This window comes from Phoca vitulina, unplaced genomic scaffold (assembly GCF_004348235.1).
Source record: "Phoca vitulina isolate PV1807 unplaced genomic scaffold, GSC_HSeal_1.0 scaffold2, whole genome shotgun sequence".
In the NCBI taxonomy this organism is placed as follows: Eukaryota; Metazoa; Chordata; class Mammalia; order Carnivora; family Phocidae; genus Phoca; species Phoca vitulina.
Window position 1 is genome coordinate 31,591,422 of NW_022589705.1, and position 21,863 is coordinate 31,613,284.

The window sequence follows — 21,863 nt, forward strand, 5'->3', positions numbered from 1 at the left end:
CTTTTATGACTTCTCATACCTATTCCCCAAGTTTGCCACTAATCTTCACTTTAACTGGATTTTATAAACATAGCAAGTTGGACATGAGGGGCTGAAGGTGGTAGAGACTGGTGGGCAAGATCCCCCACTGATGGGTGATTTCCCAAGTGTCACAGGGAAAGGGGGTTTAGCAAGCAGGGGAAGCCCTGGGTTAGAGTCCCTCAGATGGGCAGTAACAGTGCGTGTGAGACTCCTCAGGACCTCTGGGAGGAGGGATGATATGTAGGACTTCCCTAACCACGTTGACAGGGATCTCTCTGGATTAGTATTTTATAACCAAAGTTTAAGAAATGTTCCCCTGGGGGTAATATAGATTCAGTGGAGTAAGAAAGCAATTGCAACATTCATAAACTACTTTTTGTAGCACACCAGCTAGTCTTCTCAATAGATCAAATTAAAACAGAATATGAGAGAGAGAGAGACAAACCAGGAAATGGGCTCTTTTTTTTTTTTTAAGATTTACTTATTTGAGAGAGAGTGTGGGGGGGAGGGGGCAGAGGAAGGAGAGAGAGTCCTAAACAGACTCCACACTGAGCGTGGAGCCCAACACAGGGCTCGATCTCAAGACCCTGAGATCATGACCTGAGTTGAAATCAAAATTGGGACAAACCAAGAGTCAAACATTTAACCGACTGTGCCACCCAGGCACCCCAAGAAACAGACTCTTAACTATAGGTGATGGGGATTATGGAGTGCACTTGTCGTGATGAGCACTGGGTGTTGTATAGAAGTGTTGAATCACTGTATCATACACCTGAAACTAATATTACACGGTATGTTAACTAGAATTAAAAGAAAAAAAATAATAAAAAGGTGTCTGAAGCTAATATGACGACAACAACAACAACAACACCACCAGAATATTATACTGGTTTCTCTGTTAGGAGGGACGGTTTATCCTTCTAGATATGGGCCTCTATTTCCCCATTTGTAAATAAGACCCAATACAAGTAATCATAGAGGTTTTGTTCTGTTTGTATGTCAGAAAGGAAAGCACTAGATGCTGTCCTTGCATTTCATAAGGTTTTCAGTCCCATCTTCCCAAGAACTGTACCTATTCGCTCTGTCCCATTCCATGGCTCCGATAGATAGATAGATAGATAGATAGATAGATAGATAGATAGATAGATAGATAGAAAGAAAGGAAGGAAAGAAAGGAAGGAAGGAAGAAAGAAAGAAAGAATGTCAGTCTTGGGTTCTGGTTAAGTTGTTTTCTTACCTACCCATCAGATGATATCTCAAGATAACTTAAACTTCGTAATTGCAAAATGGCTATAAGTAAGTGTAAATGCTAGGTGCTAGGCGCTGTTCTAACAAGCACTTGACATGGATTATTTCACGATTTCCCGACAGCCCATGAATAGGCACAGTTGCTGCCCCTATTTTGTAGTGGAGGCATCTAAAGCTTCGCAAGACTAAATAATTGGCTCAGGGAATTACATCTACTAGCTGGCTATGCTCGTAACCCACAGGATGAGCTGTTTCGCCCTCAGACCAACCGGCCACTGTTGCTCACGCCCTTACGTTACTGAGTCCATGGACACGTGGTCTTTTTGGCAGAGGTATCGCTGTGGAGTGCTCCACTTTATAATCCCTCCTACGGGCCCTTCCTAGCCCTTGTTTCCCTCTGTGGTCTCTCTCAGTGGCCGTGTCCACACCCATGGCTTTAACTGCCACCGAGTCGCCCTTTCTTGTCGTGAATGTCCAGACTGAGCTCAGTTCACCCAAGACAGAAAACCGAGAGTTGTTCTTGGCTGGACCTTCCCGGGTTCTAACTTTTGGATTATTCAGGGGCCTTCTCGTGTGCTGAAGGCTTTGCATGCCTCTGTAAGCACACTGAAGCATTAGGAAAGCACAGACACTGTCGTGCTGAGCAAACACATACAGTCCCTGCTTCCTAGGGTCAGGCCTTTCGTGGGGAAGATAGACCTCACGTGATACCCAGTAGGAGGCACTGGAGATGCTGTTCCAGGGGCTTTCATATATGAACTTGTTTCATCCTCACAACAGCCCTATGATGAAGGGTTTTTTTTCCCCCACCTTCTTTTTTTTTTTTTTGGATGAGGAATCTGAGGCAACTTCCCCAAGGGCTCCACAGCTCCTGAGTGCAGAACTGAGATTTAGACCCAGCTCCTTAGGCTCCTGAGACTGTGTCTTTCCTGTTCTGCCCTGTCTCTGTGTCCCTTGCTGTGCCATCTTAGAAGACACGATCACAGGGGCGGTGGCCGGCCATCAAATAGAGAGGGATAAACAGAGCCTTGGGTGTGTATACTTGTGGAGGGTGCTATGAAAGAGTATAAGAGGGGGCTGATACAGATGGGAATTTAGGGAATTCTCTTCGGAGGAGGAAAATATTTCATCTGAAACCCAAGGCTGAAAAAGAAGAATCTAACTTGCAGGGTAGGAAGGGCCCCCTGCTCCAGGCAGAGGGATCAGCAGTTGCAAAGTCCTTGAGGCAAGAGAGCAAGCAAACCTGGTAGGAGCAGGGATGGAGGAGGAACAGTGTGGCCTCAAGGCAGAGAAGGTGGGGAGAGAGGAGTGGCAGGTGATGAAGCTGCAGGAATGGGCAGGGGGCCAGGCGTTGGGAATGCTACCATCAGGTCTCAGAGGCGCTGGGGTTCCAGGTGCATCTTCCTCCAGTACATTCCCCCATGCTACTGTGTATTCCACCACAAAAATTTGATTACTACTGTTCTTGCTTCCATTCCAAGAGGCTCTTTGCTCCATGTGCAGAAGCAGCTAATTGGATTGGCACTATTTGCTGGTCAAGTACACAGTAAGGTTGAGAAGCAGAAGTGGGGATTCTGAGGAGTGGTGTTTTATTTTTATTTTTTTTAAGATTTTATTTATTTATTTGACAAAGAGCGAGCATAAGCAGGGGGAGCAGCAGGCAGAGGGAGAGGGAGAAGCAGGCTCCCCGCTGAGCAAGGGAAGCCCGATGTGGGATTTGATCCCAGGACCCCCGGGACCATGACCCGAGCCGAAGGCAGTCGCTTAACGACTGAGCCACCCAGGCACCCCTGGAGTGGTGTTTTAAATTGTTCCTTTATTAATGGAGAACTTGGTGTTTGTGTTTTTATGAAAAAGAACTCAAGACTTTGTCAGTTTTGCCTCTTTTGAATAGAGCCCATATGGACCACCTTTTGTTGAGTTCTATTCAATAGAAAATATTTTTAGTACATTTAGCAGAGAGTTTATATGTTTTTAAATGTACAACTCATAACATCAGAGAATGTTTTACCCTATTTAAAGACTTCTGAATGAATGCAGTGTGATTTGTTTCTGATGTTTAAGCATTTATCAGTAGAACTTCTTCTCAGACTACCATTTTGCTTGGAAATTATTCCCAAGTAATATGAATTTAACATTTGAATTCTGTTTTTGTTCCTCAGTTCAGAAAAGTACTCAGTATGTCCTGGTGTTCGATGCGTTTGTCATTGTGATTTGCTTGGCATCTCTTATTCTGTGCACAAGATCCATTGTTCTAGCTCTCAGGTTACGCAAGGTAAGTGTGTGTTCAAATATTCTCCCTCCCTTCTTGGCCTCTGCCCTGTTTGTCCAGACAGTGGACCCTTGATGTTGGGTCATCCTGCCCTTTCTGGAGCTCTTGACTAGATTAGATTCCTTTGAATGATTGTCTCCCTACAAGGCATTAATCAACCTGAGGTGTAGAGGGTGAGTAAAGGCTCCTGGCATGTCAGGTGGGATCAGATAATTATCCTGCTTGAAACTGAGCTGCTAGGCACAAGTGCACAGTGGTGAACTCTCTAGCTTTTGAATGTTCCCAGAATAAAGGGGACCCTTTTAAATTCAGGAGTGATCTTAAGAACAGAGTAATAGCACGTGTGGGTTACATCTTCTGTCTTCAAATCAGAGTTCATTTTGACAGGGAGTCATGGTAAATGGGTTATAATGCAGCATCAGATACTTTATTCTATTTTTAAAAATAGTTTAAAAATTCTCTCCTGAGTTTCATTTTACCTTTTTACCCTCAGAGTTCTTGTGAATACATACTTCAGCTTCCCACAAATCTTATTCTGGTTTGTAGCATGTGAGTAAATGCAGACTGGGGTCAGGGGAAATAGGAAGTCATCCGTTGTGGATATCATTTGTGGGGCAAGAAAATGGTCTACATTCTAGTTTTCTTATTCTTGACCTTTGTTGACTTATTTTGTAAATATCCACTTCTCTTACCTGTCCCCCAAGCCTCTTGATATTCTGAATCCAAGGTCAGGGTCCTGGGTCCACCAGAATTAGGAGCCACCACTGGGAGCACACGTTCGGAGCCAGGCTGCCGGGACCCAAATCATGGCCTAGCCTCTCTGTTTGTCAGTTCCCTTTTCTGGAGAAAGGCCTGATTCATGGGGTTATCGGATTGAATGAGTTGATGATAGGTAAAATATTGGGAATGTACTGCGTGTTAGCTATTATGACAAGAGTTTCTTGGTGTTAGAACATAAGCCTTTGATGTGTGAGTTAACTTAGCAGGTACTGGAATGGCTTAATTTATAGCTGCGGTAGATTATGGGAGAAAGTGGGGGCCATAATCGCCACCCTTGGAGTGGATCTATCCAGTTGGGAAAGGTAATGCCATTTCACTTTACAGGCAAGAGCACTGTTTTGCACTTGTCTTCTCCTTCCAGAGGGCTGTGTGGTTTGTAAGAAATACTTTTTAAAATGTTTGCCACAGAGATTTCTAAGTTTCTTCCTTGAGAAGTACAAGCGACATGTGTGTAACGCCGACCAGTGGGAGTTCATCAATGGATGGTATGTCCTGGTGATTATCAGCGACCTAATGACAATAATTGGATCCATATTAAAAATGGAAATTAAAGCAAAGGTGAGGGACAACTCATTTTAATCTTCTGTTCTTCCCATTCTTCTGGGTGACCCCAGGCACTTTGAGATATAAAATCCTTATGGAGACTATCTTGAGTCTCATGTTTTCTCTTTTCTCACATGCATATAACTGAAGCTTCCTCTGACTTCATTCCTCATCAAGGGAACATAAGAAAGCCATTGTTCTGTGGAAGATGATATTCCTATGAGTATCCCCCAGGAGACTCAACAGCATCTCCAGAATAGGAACTGAAGTTTGAGAAGATTGGCTGTTTGGGTGGGCTTCATTTTTTTTTTTAAGTTGCAGAAGAAGAAGCTGACCCAAGAACCAATTATATCAAGAACCAGTAGTGACCCTCCAGTCACTTCCTTAGAATCTCAGAGGGGAGTGAGGGCAGGAGTATTGAGTGACCTCCAAGCACCTGATGCTCTCTTGTTGTTATTCTTTGATTTAATCTCATGACTACATCTTGCCTCCTCCTTCATCCGGCTGTTTTCCGCTCTGTGCTGTCAGCCAGCAGGTCTCACCACCTTTGCCTCCTGGCCGCTTACCATGCCTCCCTCCTCTCTGCACTGACTACTCTGCCTCCCTTCAGGCTATCTTGCTCTCTGGCCTGGATGCTACAACAGTGTCCTCATTGGCTTTCCTGCCTTCCGCCTTATATGCCTCAGATCCATCTGTCGGACTCATTTTTCTCGACGTATCAAAACGCTCTCTGCCTCACAGGGCCCCCATTGGGATGAAGTGGCTTCCCTTCACCGTGGCCTCTGGGGCTCTCATCCTCTTGCTCTGCTTCCCTCCCTGCCCTAGCTCTCCCGAACCCATGAGGACTCCTCTCTAGGACACCTTGCCTGCCCTTCGCCTTGGGCCTTTGTTCAGCCTTTGTCCGCCGACCGGCAGTGCCCCCTCCCACCCTGTCCTCCGGGCCCAGCTCCATTCTGGAGTCACACCGTGGAAAGCCCTATGTGACAAGCCAGGTGTCATGGCTCTTGTTGAACTTAGCATACTAAGTTAGAGCTGCGTGTGTGTGTGTCTCCTCAGTGAGAACTGGAAGGCCTCAAGGGTGGGAACTGGGTGAGCAAATCATGTTGGAGCTTTCTTTCAAAAATAGCTGAGTGGTATTGTTTGGTATTTACCAAGCACCATTACTTTATATTCTTTAATGCCTAGGTCAGTAGTCAAGGCAATTTCTCTTCCAGGATATTGTTTGAACAGAAATTCAGTTCAACCAATTCAAATATGAAGAGGAAATGAGAAATGCATTTGGAATTGGGCTATTTTCTTCTTCAGTTTACAGTTCTTGGTGTCACCTAGAGAAAGGCAGGCAGTCCATTCTTTTGCAAGTCCCTTCTTTGCAATTTAAAGTGAGGTCAATAAGCTGAGTGGAGTGGAATGTTTTACTCACGTCTATTTTTTCATTCCTTAGAATCTCACAAATTACGATCTGTGCAGCATTTTGCTTGGAACGTCTACGCTCTTTGTCTGGGTTGGCGTCATCAGATACCTGGGGTACTTCCAAGCATATAATGTAAGGATGTGGCATTGGGTAGGGCACGAGACTCATTTCTCCATGGGTCCTAGTAAGCCACTTTTTAATTTCTCTCATTCTGCTGATTTTTATTTCAGGTGCTCATTTTAACGATGCAAGCCTCACTGCCCAAAGTTCTTCGCTTCTGTGCTTGTGCTGGTATGATCTATCTGGGCTACACGTTCTGTGGCTGGATTGTCTTAGGACCATATCATGACAAGGTGTGTAGCACTAATTCTTCCTTCTGCACATTAGGCACTTGGGGCCCTTCCAAGAGGGGCCCCAAACTACCCTCTTCCCACTTTGCTCTAGCATATACCATCGATGTCAGTAAGACGTATCTTTGCATTGGTTTTCTTTGCCTTTTCAGGATATTGAAGTGACTTCAGGATATTGAAACAAGAACTATAGAACTGTAACTAGAGGATACATTTCCTAGTTGTCTGGGACCGGCTTCAGGGGGCACATACTAACCCAGCCGATCACCAGCTGAGAACTGTTTGGACACGAGATCGCCATATTAAAAATGAAAATTAAATGAGGAGAATTATTCCAATATCCTTCTCACTTAAAGTATTAGGGTTTTCATCCACATTAATTGAGGAGAATGAAGATGGACAAAGACCGCCCAGAAGGACCATCTTAGGTCTATGATTACAATGATAACAGATGTTGTCTTTGCAGGTGGTTTTGATTACACTGTCATCTTAGTGCCTTATTAAAGATCAGTATCTGAATTCTAGACTATCACTGGGCTTTGGTCAGCGGCAGCATCTCAAGGACGCCAAAGTTACATTCAGATGTTCTTGTTTTAAAACGATAAATTTGATTGATAGATGCCTCAGGAAATGAAATTCTGTAGGCCTTGTTTTCAAACCAAAAAAGGTGAAAGGAATTATTGTATCTTATCGTTTTTCTTCCATGGGCCTCTGGCAGTTGGAATAACAGAAACAACACAATGAACAATAACAACAGCTATTACTCGATGCTTGTATGTTAGGTACTATGCTAAGCATGGCTGTCTTCTCTTATTTCATCTCTACAGCCCAGGGGACTGTTATCTTGGCTTAGATTCTCTGTAGAGAGAAAAGAGGTGAACATACAAAGGATGGTGTTGAAGCTTGTAGAACAGCTTAGCCTTAAGTTTTGACCTTGATGGTTGCATTAAACAAAACATGATCAAATCACAGAAAGTGGGCAGTCCACAAGGTTCCACCTTTCTGTGTTCTCATACTAAAATAAATCCTAGTAACTTGACGCACAGGCAGGTTTTCTCCCCTGTAAGTGTTACATTTAACATGTCCAAAGAGAACTACTGTTTTCCTATTTGAGCAACTGTATAATTAACAAAGTGACAATCCCTGGGTTAATAGTAAATCTGGATAATCTTATTGCTCTTCCAATTCCATGCCACTGCTTTAAAGGTGACTCATGAGTAAAAGTTGTTCTTTGATATAATCTCTCTGATCTGGAAAACTTACTGTCTTAGTACCCAGGAAAATTTCCATTTTTCTTCCTTGCTTGCCTCCTGCTCTGACTGCTTCTCCACATTTTTGTCACTAGAGAGCAGTGTTGCACCGTGTGGAATAAATACTGAGCCTGACTTTTCTGCTTCAGTTGACTGGCTCCAAGGGCTCAGGATGAGTGCTTCTATCTCCTTTGCCCTCCGTCTCCCCTACCCCATCATTATTCTGGAAGGTGATCAGATAATGTTGCTTGAATTTTACTAAGAGAGCTACCATTCTCAAGCATTATCTGCTAATAGACATAGTGCCCAAGTTCTCTACCTCTTGCTGTGTCAACCCTCCCAGCAACCCTGTGGGGAAATATTATATTTCTTTTACAGAAAATAGGGCTCTTAATATGTTAGATAGTTTTCCCAAGGTTACACAGCTAGAAAATGGCAGAGATAGGATTCACACCCAGGTTTGTCTGACCCCAATACACATGCTTTGACCAATACCCTGCAGGGGTTTTCTTGGTATTATCTAAAACAGATCATTACAAAAGAGCATTTAGTTTGATCTATGAGTAGATCAACTGTGAGAGGAGAGCTGTGTAATCAGTCTTATTTCCCTCAGTGTGTCAACCTTGAAGAAAAGGATGTTATTTGTTTTGTGGGTCTGAGTGTGTTTTCATATGTTGGGTTCTGTCCTTTTAAGAATCCAGGCGAGATTGGGATGCTCTGGACAACACTGTCCAGTAAAAATATGAAAGCTACAAATGAGAGCCTCATGTGTCCTTTCACATTTTCTAGTAGCCACATTAAGAAAAGAAACAGATGAAGTGATTTAAATTATATAATTTATATAGATGTAAATTATGGATTTGTTAAATCCAATATATCTAAAATATTAATATATTACTTTAGCATGTACTCAATATAAAACATTGAGATAGTCCACATCCCCCCCTTTTTTTTGGTACTTTGAAATCTGGTATTTTATCCTGATAACGCAGCTCAGTTTGGACTAACTGGTATACATCAGGGGCTCAGTAGTCACATGTAGCTAGTGGCTGTCATATTGTACCTTGCACCTCTTGACTTGTATCTCCCACTAAATGCCAGCCTTCCATTTCTCCCCCAGAGGACCAGAGGGATAAGGGCTGTCTCTAGGGTTGCATGGCAGATGTTTATGGCATCTATCTTTCATCTTTAGCCAGACTGATATATTGGGGAAATGCATAGTCGAATTAATCCAGTGGATGCATTAGTCAATGGAGGGAGAAAACCTTCAGTCTGGTTCTGGACTTCTGTGATTTTCTTCTCTCTTTTGCTTTTTCTTTTTCTTCCTTGAATCTGAAATTTAAAATGTTGACTGCCCCCTGCACCCCTTCCCCTGCAAATTAATCCAAACCGTCAGAATTTTTAGATTCTGTCAGCATCTGTTGCATCAGAAGATCTTTAGAATTACCTGAAGTCTTGAGAAGCTGGGCACCACGGCAAGCATTTTCTAGGATTTCTAAAATACAGCAACCTTGGGTGTGGAAGCGAACTCTTCCTTTAAACAAACAAAACACTCTAAGAGGAGGTATTGGGAAAACTAGATTCACACTGCAATTTGATCAGCAGCAGGACTGCCATATTTCAGCTTCCTGTTTTCCTGTCAGACATTGGGTTTCAGTGGTTCAGCTGAAAGGGAGTAAAGGTACGAGTGTCCTGCCAACGTTGATCCCAGCACTAATGGACTTTGGTACAGTGCCCTTTCAAAATGTCTGGGCACAGAGGACTAGTGATTGGTGTTTAATAATTGAAGATGAGATTTGGAAGAACATTATTCTAATGTGGCTCTTCCATTTCCAGAGGACTTCTTCACTGTGAAGAATAAATCAGCCTTACCTTGTCCTCATTTTACAAACGAGAAGTCCAAGCCGTTGAAAAACCGTTGGACTTTGCTGATGGCCCTGGGTAGAAGTTCAGCAGAACCCACATGACATCCTCATGCTTTTAGGATTTCTCTTTGTAGCCAAGCTCCTTTCTTATTCAAAACAATGGTTAGCCAGTTAAAATATTTCACCTGAATATTGCATGAGGTTCTCAGTACCAGCTCTTGAAGCAAATCTTTATGTCATTCTCCCTAATAAGCCACTGTAGGTTATGTGTTCATCCAAATGAAAGTTCTTTGTGGCTCAATCACAAAGTGATTGTTTGTGGAACAAATACTCGAATTCTCACTCTGGTCCCATAGAACCTAGGGGGACTCTTTATGGAAATAACCATTTAATGTTTACTAAGTGTACACCAAATCTTGTCGGGTTCTTCTAGATTGAGTTCTTCAAGGACAGTGACTATGGCTCCTTGCTCTTTGCATTCCCCATGTCCAGCATGGTGTGTAGAATGTGGTAGAGGCTCAGCAAGTTTTTTAATGAACAAAAAACAGAGAGACAGTAGCACCCACTTTTTAGGGGCTTACAACCTCATAAGAACCATAGCAATTCCCTATAAATGTAGTCCTTTTAGACCAGAAGCCCGTGAGAATCTTCTTCCTCTTACCTTGGGTATTATTAAAGTTCACTTCTACTATGGATTTTGGCCACCAAAACTGATTGTGTGGTTCACAGCCACTTCTTGAGGTACAAAATGGCAGGCTGTGTACCACTTATTCTATTGGGTCTCTTTTAAATTTCTGATAGGTTAAAATAAATCTCATGTGCATAGAGGAGAGGGAAGTATAATGGTTGTGAATAACATTAACATTGAGGCAGGTATTACATCTAGGATGATCCTAAGTAACTGCACAAGAGACTAAGGAATGAATTTGATATGTACTTACCAACTGGCTATTTGCACTTTTGGAACCCGAAGTACAGACTGTTACGGGTTCTTGAAACTAAAGAAAGGACTTGACCAGATTCCAAAAGAATTATTAATGGTGCTGGCAGAGTTTTAATTCAGGTCCATAGAAACCAGCTTTGATTTTATTGTCTTAAGGCTGATAGGGATGGAAAATATTTACTCTGAGAACTGCCTGTCTTACTGTTAAATAATCTGCATATTGTTAAGTGATTTGCTCAAATGGATGTTCCCTCCAGATCTCTGTGGAGACCAACTTTAGAGTTTTTCAGAGTTGTTGCTGATGTGCTAAAGGCATGGGCATGATCTCTGTTTGGGCTACATTTGTGTACTCTCCCTCGGTTACAGGCTTTACCCTGTGGATTCAGTCATGGAGCAAGGAGGACATGGTGTGTGTTATCTAGTTGGGGTATGGAGAAGTATATAAACCAACTAGAAGACAAACTAGTGGTTTCCTTGGTGGTTCTTACTGATGCAGAGAACAGGGAAGGGACTAGAGCCGCCAGGGCAGTCTGGCTTGAAGTAGATATTGAAGTAGCCCTTCAACATTGGCTTAATGGGACACAGGGACGGGGAGGGAGAAGAGGAGGGGGAGGAGGACATCCCGTCAGGTGAAGAGAACCCATCCATGAGGAAAAGAGAAAGAAGTGGGCCTGGTGTGTGGGCGCAGACAGGCCCAGGATGCTGATACTGACAATGAGGAGAGGGGAAGAGGCCAAGTGAAGAGGAAATTTATCCCAGCCGTCTTGGTTGGGATGTTCACTTTGCATCCTAACTTTGTACATCCTTAAGCAAGAGAAATGACCTGAAGGCTATATTCTATGAGGTTTAGATTTTCCTGAAGTGTGGACTGCAGGATGAAGAGGTTGGAGTAGACTCGCTTGGAGGTTTCCATAATAATCTGGGTGTAAGTGCTGACATCGGAGCGGTTCAGAAAAACATCCTAGGAGCCGATAGACCTTAGAAGATTGAAGACAGGGGAAGACTAATCAATTCGACACATAGTTTTAAGTACTTGATTATTTTGGTATATGTGCTGCTGAAGTGAGCACAGTACTTGATTATTTTGGAGTAAATGGGTTTTTTTTGATAGGAGACTGAAGTCACTGACAGCAATAGGGAATTTGGAGGGAAAGGCCAGTTTCCGGATCAGGGGGTGGGAGGTTTTACCTTGTGACATGTGAAATAGTACCACGACCTCTGAGTGGAGGCACCCCGTAGGCGTTCATCAGGGATGGGGCTATCCCCAGAGCCACACGGACTCCGTGGACATGTGCGCCTTGTGCTCGGGACAGAATCGGGTTCAAAACTCTACACTAATGTGGCCCATCTGTGTTTGAAAACTGCATTGTCTTTTGCCTCTTAGGTCATTATTGTTCCTTAGATAGAAGATTTTACATTCCACTAATGTTTAACCCTCTGGCCCTGGAGACGTCCCTTTATTAAGCACCTGCTGTTTGTTGTTAGTTGCCGTGGCAATAGTTTGTCAACCACTTCAAGCCAGGACGGCTGCCTGTGGGGTTCCAGTGGGATCCCCACTGCGCACACTCAGCTCCTGAACCTCCCACTAACTCCCGCGCAGCAGCATTTCTCCTGGCACCTCAGACTTGCCTCACCGAAAACGGAGTCCCCTAGGTGTCTGTCCCTTCCCAGACTTATGTTCATCTCCACTTCCTCCTCCTCCTCCCAGTCTCTCCAGGATTCCTTGCAACCCCAGCCTCCTGCACTCCCTTCTCCCTGGCCTCCCTGCCCCTAGGCTTTGCTCATTCTAGATCTTCCGAGTGCCATGGTTCCCTTTAACATAAAACACAGATCAGATCCTGTCACTGCAGCATGAAGCATTTTCCTGGTTTCGAGTGATGGTCTGTATTAGTCTGAAGTGTGGAGAAGACCACAGGGGCCCTTCGGCACCTCATAGACGCACCCCCTTCAGCATGGCATAGACACACCTCTGCAGCTGCTGCTTCCCAGGCTGAGAGCCCTATTTCTCCTGTGTTCACCGAGTAAACCCCCCCTTTCTCCTCTCACTGGGGAACCACTCAGCCTTCGGGCCCCAGTTCTTTTTTTTTTCTTTTTCTTTTTTAATTTTATTTTATTATGTTATGTTAGTCACCATACAATCCATCATTAGTTTTTGATGTAGTGTTCCATGATTCATTGTTTGTGTATAACACCCGGTGCTCCATGCAGTACGTGCCCTCTTTAATACCCATCACCAGGCTAACCCATCCCCCCCCCCCCCCCCCCTCTAGACCCCCCAGTTTGTTTCTCAGAGGCCATAGTCTCTCATGGTTCGTCTCCCCCTCCGCTTTCCCCTCCTTCATTTTTCCCTTCCTTCTCCTAATGTCCTCCATGCTATTCCGTATGTTCCACAAATAAGTGAAACCATATGATAATTGACTTTCTCTGCTTGACTTATTTCACTTAGCATAATCTCCTCCAGTCCCCTCCATGTTGATGTAAAAGTTGGGTATTCATCCTTTCTGATGGCTGAGTAATATTCCATTGTATATATGGGCCACATCTTCTTTATCCATTCATCTGTTGAAGGGCATCTTGGCTCTTTCCATAGTTTGGCTATTGCAGACATTGCTGCTATGTGCATTGGGGTGCATATGGCCCTTCTTTTCACTACATCTGTGTCTTTGGGCCACTTTCCTTCCACAGCGCACCCTAGCTCTACCACAGGGTGTTCTGTGTCTAGGTTATGGCCTGTCCACTGTCAGCACGGGAGCCCCTCAAAAGTACGAGCCATGATCCTTCATCTTTTGACACTTCCCCAGCCTTGGAAATCTTTAGTTTTTAATGTGCGGTTGGAGAGGCTAAGGTAAAACCCTCCATGTAGCAAAACTTTCTTGAGCCTGTGCTATGTCTCAGCCATTTCCCTCTCTGCTGGTTGTAGAACACAGCAGCTGCTGTTCTTTCAGAAAGCGGTCTGGCAGATTAGACCCAGTAACAGGAAAAACACTGTGCTGAGAAATGTTTATTACATTGTCTTTTATTATTGCGAACATTATCGGGATTCTAGCCAGAGGGAAATAGTTAAATCTGACATCCAAGGAATGAGCTGTTAATTAAAAAAAAAAAAAGAAAAAAAAGGGTTTCTAAGTGTGAGTAACATAAGACAATGTTCAGTAGAAAAAAAAATCAGGATCCAAAATTGTTAGATGATATGACCACAAATATACACAAAGTGTAAAGGAAAAAAACTGAGGAAAATATCGAAAGATTATCTTTGTAAGCATGGAGGAGAGTTTTTGTTTTTTTTTTAAGATTTATTTATTTATTAGAGAGAGTGTGCACAGGGGGAGGGGCAGAGGGAGAGGGAGACGAGCAAACTCCCCACTGAGCACAGTGCCTGACAAGGGGCTTGATGCCAGGACCCAGAGATCAAGACCTGAGCCAAAATCAAGAGTCAGACACTTAACGGAATGAGCCACCCAGGCGCCCCAAGGAGAGTTTTGGATAATGTTTTCTTATTGTGGTATATTCTAAATGTTTTTTTTTTTTTTTTAAGATTTTATTTATTTATTTGAGAGAAAGTGAGAGAGAGAATGGGTGGTGGGGGGGAGACAGAAGGAGAGGGAGAGGCAGACTCCCTGCTGAGCAGGGAACCTGATGCGGGGCTCCGGGGCTCGATCCCAGGACCCTGAGATCATGACCTGAGCCAAAGGCAGACGCTTAACCGATGGAGCCAGCCAGGCGCCCCGGTGGTGAGCATGGGGCTCCCTGCTCAGGGGGGGAGTCTACTTGTCCCTCTGCCCCTCCCCACCTGCTCATGCTCTCTCTCTCTCTCAAACAAATAAATAAAATCTTTAAAAAAAATAAAATGACTGTTATTTAATAATAGTGGTGACGACAACAACAAAATAAGTTAACTAGATACTTCTCTGCTTTTTTGGATCATACCTCTTAAAAACTAATTTTGGTTTCCCCCCTACAGTTTGAAGATCTGAACACAGTTGCTGAGTGTCTGTTTTCTCTAGTCAATGGCGATGACATGTTTGCAACCTTTGCTCACATCCAGCAGAAGAGCGTCTTGGTGTGGCTGTTCAGTCGCCTGTACTTATACTCCTTCATCAGTCTTTTCATATATATGATCCTCAGCCTGTTCATTGCCCTGATTACAGACTCCTATGACACCATTAAGGTAAGTCATATTTCCTGCCAAAAAGCGACAACCAATTCTGTATGGATTGGAACATAGGAAAATACTATGCCTTTTTACTTAAAATAGTACAATTTTACTTTGATTTCAAGGTTTTTTTTTTTTTAGAAAAGAAACTTTGTAGGTGCTGGTAGTGAATTTTCTTTTTTTTTTTAAAGATTTTATTTATTTATTTGACAGGGAGAGAGAGAGAGAGTGAGAGCAGGAACACAAGCAGGGGAGTGGGAGAGGGAGAAGCAGGCTTCCCGCCGAGCAGGGAGCCCGATGTGGGGCTCGATCCCAGGACCCTGGGATCAGGACCTGAGCCGAAGGCAGACGCTCAACGACTGAGCCACCCAGGTGCCCCGGTGGTGAATTTTAAGTGTGCATTCAGGGCATTGTCCCTGTCATCCAGACCGGGGTGGACTGGTCTGGAAGTGCGTTGGAAGAGAGAAAGGACGTGGGTCCGGATGGGCTGCGCATGGGCAGTCAGGTAGCCGGGCTGTCAGTCTGCACAGTGGCAGCTGTGACTGCCCGTCTTGGAACTTAAGCTGTGACTAGTGAGCTTCAGCCATAGGGGTGTCTGTGCCACCTTGACGGCCTGACCAGGCACGGGCACACCTGTGCACGACAGCCATTTGCGTGGAGCGGGTTTCCCTGAAAGGTGAAAGCTAAGGTTTTCGTGGCTGCCTCGCTTCCTGCCGCCCTCAGCCACCCCATGGACTCTGGGTCCTTTCAGGCTGGACCTGCTGAACTGTGTGGTAGCTCGATGGAAGCTCCGCGCCGCCTCATGCGGTGGCATCTCCACAGCAGATGGTCGTGCGTGCAAAACCCTGTTTCGGAGCCATGTCGGAACAGCCAGAGGTGTTATGTCAACGCCTTGGGCGTTTGTCTTCTTCATAAGCCCTTCTCAGACTAATTCAGAAGACCATCCATTGAGGGGCGCCTGGGTGGCTCAGTTGGTTAAGCACCTGCCCTCGGCTCAGGTCATGATCCCGGGGTCCTGGGATCGAGCCCCACATTGGGCTCCTTGCTCATCAGGGAGCCCGCTTCTCCCTCTCCCTCTGCCTGCCATTCCCCCTGCTTGTGCTCTCTCTTACTCTCTCTCTGACAATTAATAAAATCTTAAAAAAAAAAAAAAAAGAAGAAGAAGACTACCATCCACTGGAAATGCTCCTGAGTGCTTTGTTTGGCCATGGGGAGATGAGTGCTCACGTGGGGATGGGCGGTTGGCTCTAGTAGCAGGGCTGGGCATGGAGATAGGCGCCGCACACTCCTGCCCTGGGGGTTCCTCTCTTTGATGAGGCAGTGGCCCTGGGAGTGGGCCAAGCCTCGGTGACCTCAGTAAACATGGGGTGAGCAGGGTCTCAGGGTCTTTGTGTCTATCTAGAAGAACTCGCTGCCTTCTGCCCCACTAAGTGACCAACTTCTATAAAAGTAGAGGAAATAGGGCTTACTGCCCTGTAGACTCTACATTGGCAGTGAGGGTAAGGGGAGATCTTATCTGGTCTTATAATTAGGATTAAAATTTTAGACTTTTGACTATTTCCTTCACTCCCCTTATTAATACACCCCTCCCCTGCCCAGCCATGGCTTGCTTTCTGGGATTTTTGGATTGTTTTTGTTCTCATGGTGGCCCTGGCTTGGCTTTCTGGGACTGACAGATTGATGCATCACTGTTAATATCAGTTTTTGCATCTGAGCTAGCAATGTGGGAGAGTTTTATTTTAGCAAAGGTGGGTGTGATGTGTTGACAAAGGGAGCAGTTTCTCATGTTCTATAAATAAGGTAACAGCATTGTGTACTTTTTACAGAAATACCAACAGAATGGGTTTCCTGAAACGGATCTTCAGGAATTCCTGAAGGAATGTAGTAGCAAAGAGAAGTATCAGAAAGGGTCCTCAGCCTTCTTGTCGTGCATCTGCTGCCTGAGGAGGTCAGTACTGTGTTTAATCAGGTCTCCATGCTCCTAAGGTGAGCTTCTCCGTGGCCTTAACAAAGAATTCTTCCAAGGTTTACTCTACACTCAGAAATCAGCTTGTTGTGGGAAATAATTTGTCTTTCATTTTCTTTCCTCCCACTGAAACTGGCTTCAGAAATGAATTGTTTCTTCTAAAACAGGGTAGAAAGCTACATGACATGGTTGAAATCTCTTGGGAATACATGAGTTATGTCCCTAAAGTCAAGAAGGTGAATTCTGAGGTGGCCAAGTAAGAGGTCAAAACACTTATTTTTAGAGGTGGACCTCTGGGAATGTCAAAGGCCTTTTCCCTTGCTGCAATATTTGGTACAAATAACCTTTCTTGAGCAGAGTAGGAAACATCCTTGAGAGGAGGCTGTGCATAACCTTGGCTGGGAACACACATCAGAAGCTCTGCCTTGACCAACGGCACTTTGCTCATGTTCAGCCGGACACTTATGCAAATGGTCTACACCTCAGCGGCAACACATCCACATGGTGTTTCGGGGACTAGAATGGAGGTCAGATGAGGATACTTTTCTTAATTGTACCCTTATTTGTTTTCATGTGAAGTCAGAGGTGGGGTGTTAACTAAAAATATCCCCTACCCATGTTTTTCGAGAAGAATTCTCAACCAAATTCCTGAAGGAAGATGGAAGAACATAATTGCTACTTAAAACCACAGGATGTATTTTCTGTTAATCAATTCATACCACATCTTGGGATTTTGAAATGATATGATTGAGCATTTCCAAAGAATGTCTGGTAAATATGAAATGAGGTCTTCTGAGAAAAGTGAAGTTTCTAAAAATCACATTTCTTCCTCTTAGAGCATTAAATTATTGACATAGGAGCTGGGATAAGGAGAAATTAATTTTCCTAATAGGCAGCTGCTTCCTAAGAGGCACCTTGTATAAGGAAAAGTCTCACAAAGTTGCTTTTTCTGATGTGTATTTAACTGTAAAGAAAAAATATTCATCAGAGAATATAATTGTGAATTCTGGAAAGTAACCGATCAGTCTTAGGTGTTTGGTTTTTGGAACTTGGTGTGCATCACAAAAAGCCACAGGAGGTGGTTAAACGTTTTCTAGTGCAGCCATATGGAACGAGTAGAAGGTTTAAGGGGTGGACGGGAAAAGTTCTTGATCAGATTGGGTCTGAGAGCTGAGAAGAAGTAGCAGTATCAGCAGATTGTCCACTGTATGGTGTGCTAGGGGCCGTCGAGAAGATGCTGGTTCAGGGGGAGCTCTGCTCGTCATGATGAATGAAAGAATTAAATGGAATGAGGGAGTCTATCAAGGAAGTCAACTAAAGAACTGAAATGTTGAAAGTTTTGAACAAAGGGATATCAAAAATAAAAACAGTAGTGTCTGTTCCCAAAGATGGTTATGGGTGAAATCAGCTGGAGCAGTTTGAGTTGAATCATCAGATCAAGGCCTGGATCCTGGGCAGATTTGGATGGACCCTGCCGAGAGTAAGTGAAGATCATGGGACTGATGCAGGAAATGGATTGTACTGAGAATAAATGATGGCTTTGACTCCATCAAAACCTCAGTACACCTGAATGTGTTTAAAGGCTACGAAGCTACGAGTGGTTTAATTGAGGAAGGCCATAAATGGAGAGTAAATATTGGAGCAGGACCTCACTGAGGGAATCTGGGGAGGGAGGGCAGCACAAATGTTGGTGTCTGGGGCCCCTGGCTGGTGCCCGTGACTAATAGCCTCAACTGTCACAGCTCTGTCTCCTGCAGAGCAAGATGAAGGTCACTCTTTTTTAATCAAGCAGTCCAGCAACCACCACAGACTGATTCTCCTTCAAATTATTGCCAGAGCCTCTAGCCTGATCCTCAGAACACCTGGGTTTCTGTTTTGGACCCTACCGGTTACTGAGTGTGTTCCCCGACCTCTCCTTAACCTCCTGGTCTTTCCAGTGCCACCAGGCTGCAACATGACCTCTGAAACCTCTTCCAGTTCTAATGTGATGTGATTCTTTGGAAAGATCTACTGAGTTGGACAGATGCAGAGTTAGCCTTTCCCCTTCTCCACTGCAGCGAAGGGGAAAATCTGTTGTAGCCATCGAGTGAGGCTTTGTCAATATAGGGAGATGCAGGGTCCCAGGACAGGGACAGCTCTTCAGAATTGCCAAAGGCAGCCGCTCAAACCAAAAATAATGTGCACTGTCCTTCTTAAACTTTCTTCCTCTTACATGTGGCATTCAGCAGGTCTAGAACCTATACATGCCTAGAACGTTAAGTATTCTTATTCCAGCTCCAAGATTTTGAAATCATTGTTTTCTCTTTCTCCCTCCCCCTTTCTGATACAGGAGGGGAAGTGATGACCACTTGATACTTGTCAACTAAAGTCCTTCTGCTAAAGATTATCAAGTTTCAGGCCTTTCTACCCAGTGACAGTGCAGAGGGACCCCGAACAGCTTGGAGCAGCACTTCCAAAAATACTGACTTATTACTGGTGGAGCAGGAAAGAGGACTGTCAGCTGGTTGAACACAACTGAAGTTCCAAAGTTCCTTTTATAAACTTGGATGGGATGAAGCGTAGACTACAGTCAACTACTGGGCATGAGTGCAATAGAGCAGTGATAATGACATTCTGCACGGGACTTTAATTTATGACATCACAGTGTGGGGCTGGAAAAAAATATCACATTTCAGGGTGTGCAAAAACAATGGCACTTAAAGCCATGCATTGAAAGATGCGTGTTTATCATCCACTAAGTGTTTGTTTTAAAAGTGATTCTTGGGCTAGAAGACATTTGTTAATTCATGGTGTGCACAGCAATGAAGTTGGTTGTGATACTAAATTAAAAATTCCAAGTTGGAGAACCATTAAGCCTTTTAAAGAACACACTTACATCAACAAAAAGACCTCTTGTAGTGGACATTTCTAGGCCTATTTGTATGTGTGTGTGTGTTTCAGCATGACAGGAAGCAACTGTTGGCATGGTCAGTGGGATAAATTGGAAATAGAGTCATTTGGACACCTTGTCACTTGTGCTAATTGTTGATTGTACACATGACATGTGGAAGTGAACTGTAACAGTGCTCACTCATTTTAACAGTTGAACTCTACTATGGTGGTGATTTGCCCTTGTCAAGCAAGGAAAGATGGTATTTTTTTCCCAAATAAATTTATTTTATCACAACAAATGGAGCTACTGCTTTTTTTTTTTTTTTAATGTGGTATTTCTTAATATCTACCTAGTGCAAAATTCAGATCACATCTCTTTTAACTATCTGGTCTCCAAAAAGGATTTCTCACTTTCTTAAAGGCAGTGAAGGAGGGGTTAGTATATAGAAGTTATTCAATAAATATTTATGATAATGACTTGAGATTAAGATCACTTCATGCATCGATTTATCTCATACTTGTGCTATCTTTTAGGGCTCAACTATTTTAAATTTATTAGTGAAGAACAGAATTTGAATTAAGCAGGACCCTCATCCTAAGGCTCTCTCTTTTTTCCCTGCCCCTCCTGGCCAAGCTCCTATCAGATTTAGTTTCTCATACCCCTCCCTTTGCCCCCCCCCTTCACCAAATCTAGGCCAGGAAAATCATTCACTTAATATCATTAAAATTAATAAGTGAGTGACTCATGTCTACACACAGAATACTTTGCCAAAATGATCATTTTAGTTAAATTTTTTTTTTTAAAAGATTTATTTATTTGAGAGAGAGAGAGCATGAACGGGGTGGGGTAGGGGCAGAGGGAGGGGAAGAAGCAGACTCCACACTGAGCAGGGAGCCCAACTTGGGGCTCGATCCTAGGACCCCGAGACCACGACCTGAGCCGAAGGCAGACGCTTAAATAACTGAGCCACCCGGGCGCCCCATTTTAGTTAACTCCTTACCAAAAAATGTCAAGGGTTACTTTCAACTTTTAAACTAATGACCATTTAACTGGTGGTTCTAGGGTCATTCCCAAGACTCCAGAATCAGGTATGCAGTTAGATCACTCACTCACTTCTGAGTGCACCCCCAGTATTTAGCTTGTCTCTGAATAGAAGTGCTATTAAAGCCTTTCTGTAATCTGCAGCAATGACTGCCATTTGAATAGAAGATGAATGATGGTCTTCCATGCTTGTGTTTTTCTTTTATTGGCTTTCATGTTTCCTTTTATTTCTTTTCCCTCCAGCCGAACAAAACCCTTTCAGGAAGAAAAATCTTTTTCAAGGTGACCCTCTCTCCATGGAAGCCTTGTTTTCTCTCTTTTTAATAATTTTAAACAATTATCATTTTACCAAAGGTATTATCTGTTTGGATTTTATTGAACAATGTTGCTCACAGAGCTCTGCTAATAGACACATCTGGGACAAACCATTTTTTCTCCCACCTAGGCCTCCACTTGAAGAGTTCACCCTGGAAGGTGGGAGATGTGTTCTGTCTGGTTCTGCTGGTTTCATCCTGGGATCTCCATCTCTTGACGATGTACATTGTTGGCTTGCAGGGACTCCCTCACAGCTGGACGCAACCCACTTGAGCTTGTTGACCTGGGGCAGGAGGAAAGAGCACAGGTGTGGGAGCCATCTGGACTGACTCAGTGAAAGTCCAAGTCTCCCCTGGAGCTTTGTGGCCCTGGGCACATTACCCTCTGCTTCTAAATGATGATGATAAACCTCAACGGACTGTGGGACTCGCATGTGAGTCAGAGAACTCAGACACACCCGGCATTGAAATCGAAACCTGAACCATTCTTTCCTTTTGATTTTTCTGCCATGTTTGTAAGTAGGTTCGATGGGACCAGGCAATAGTGAAGACATTAGATGTTTAGTCTGCATCCCTTCTTCCTACTGAGTCTCCTTGGACAGATCCCACAGGGCCTCAGTTTCCTCTTCTGTACAGTGGGGACCGTGAGGATTAAATGAGTCAAACATGAAGTGCCTTGAACTGGGCATGACTCCTGAGTGCATGGTGAATGTTGTATCTTCGAGAAGATTTTCTGTCATAGTCTACAAATGTACATATCTATTCACCTCGGCTGGCCAGGAAGATCTTTATTTTGTTGTGAACTCACCACACACTTTTGGTGGACTATGTTCC

General features: G+C 43.9%; 1 protein-coding gene across 1 annotated transcript in view; it reads left to right on the forward strand.

The window, feature by feature from the left end:
- Window positions 1-19,971, forward strand: part of MCOLN2 (mucolipin 2) — a 52,974-nt gene extending 33,003 nt beyond the window's left edge. The window contains exons 8-14 of the mRNA XM_032416280.1: window positions 3,432-3,544; window positions 4,730-4,879; window positions 6,306-6,407; window positions 6,506-6,628; window positions 14,645-14,851; window positions 16,663-16,784; window positions 19,132-19,971. Of these exons, the coding sequence (XP_032272171.1) occupies window positions 3,432-3,544; window positions 4,730-4,879; window positions 6,306-6,407; window positions 6,506-6,628; window positions 14,645-14,851; window positions 16,663-16,784; window positions 19,132-19,168 (854 nt within the window). The 3' untranslated portion in view covers window positions 19,169-19,971. The remainder of the gene's footprint in view (window positions 1-3,431; window positions 3,545-4,729; window positions 4,880-6,305; window positions 6,408-6,505; window positions 6,629-14,644; window positions 14,852-16,662; window positions 16,785-19,131) is intronic.
- The last annotated feature ends 1,892 nt before the right edge of the window (window positions 19,972-21,863 follow it).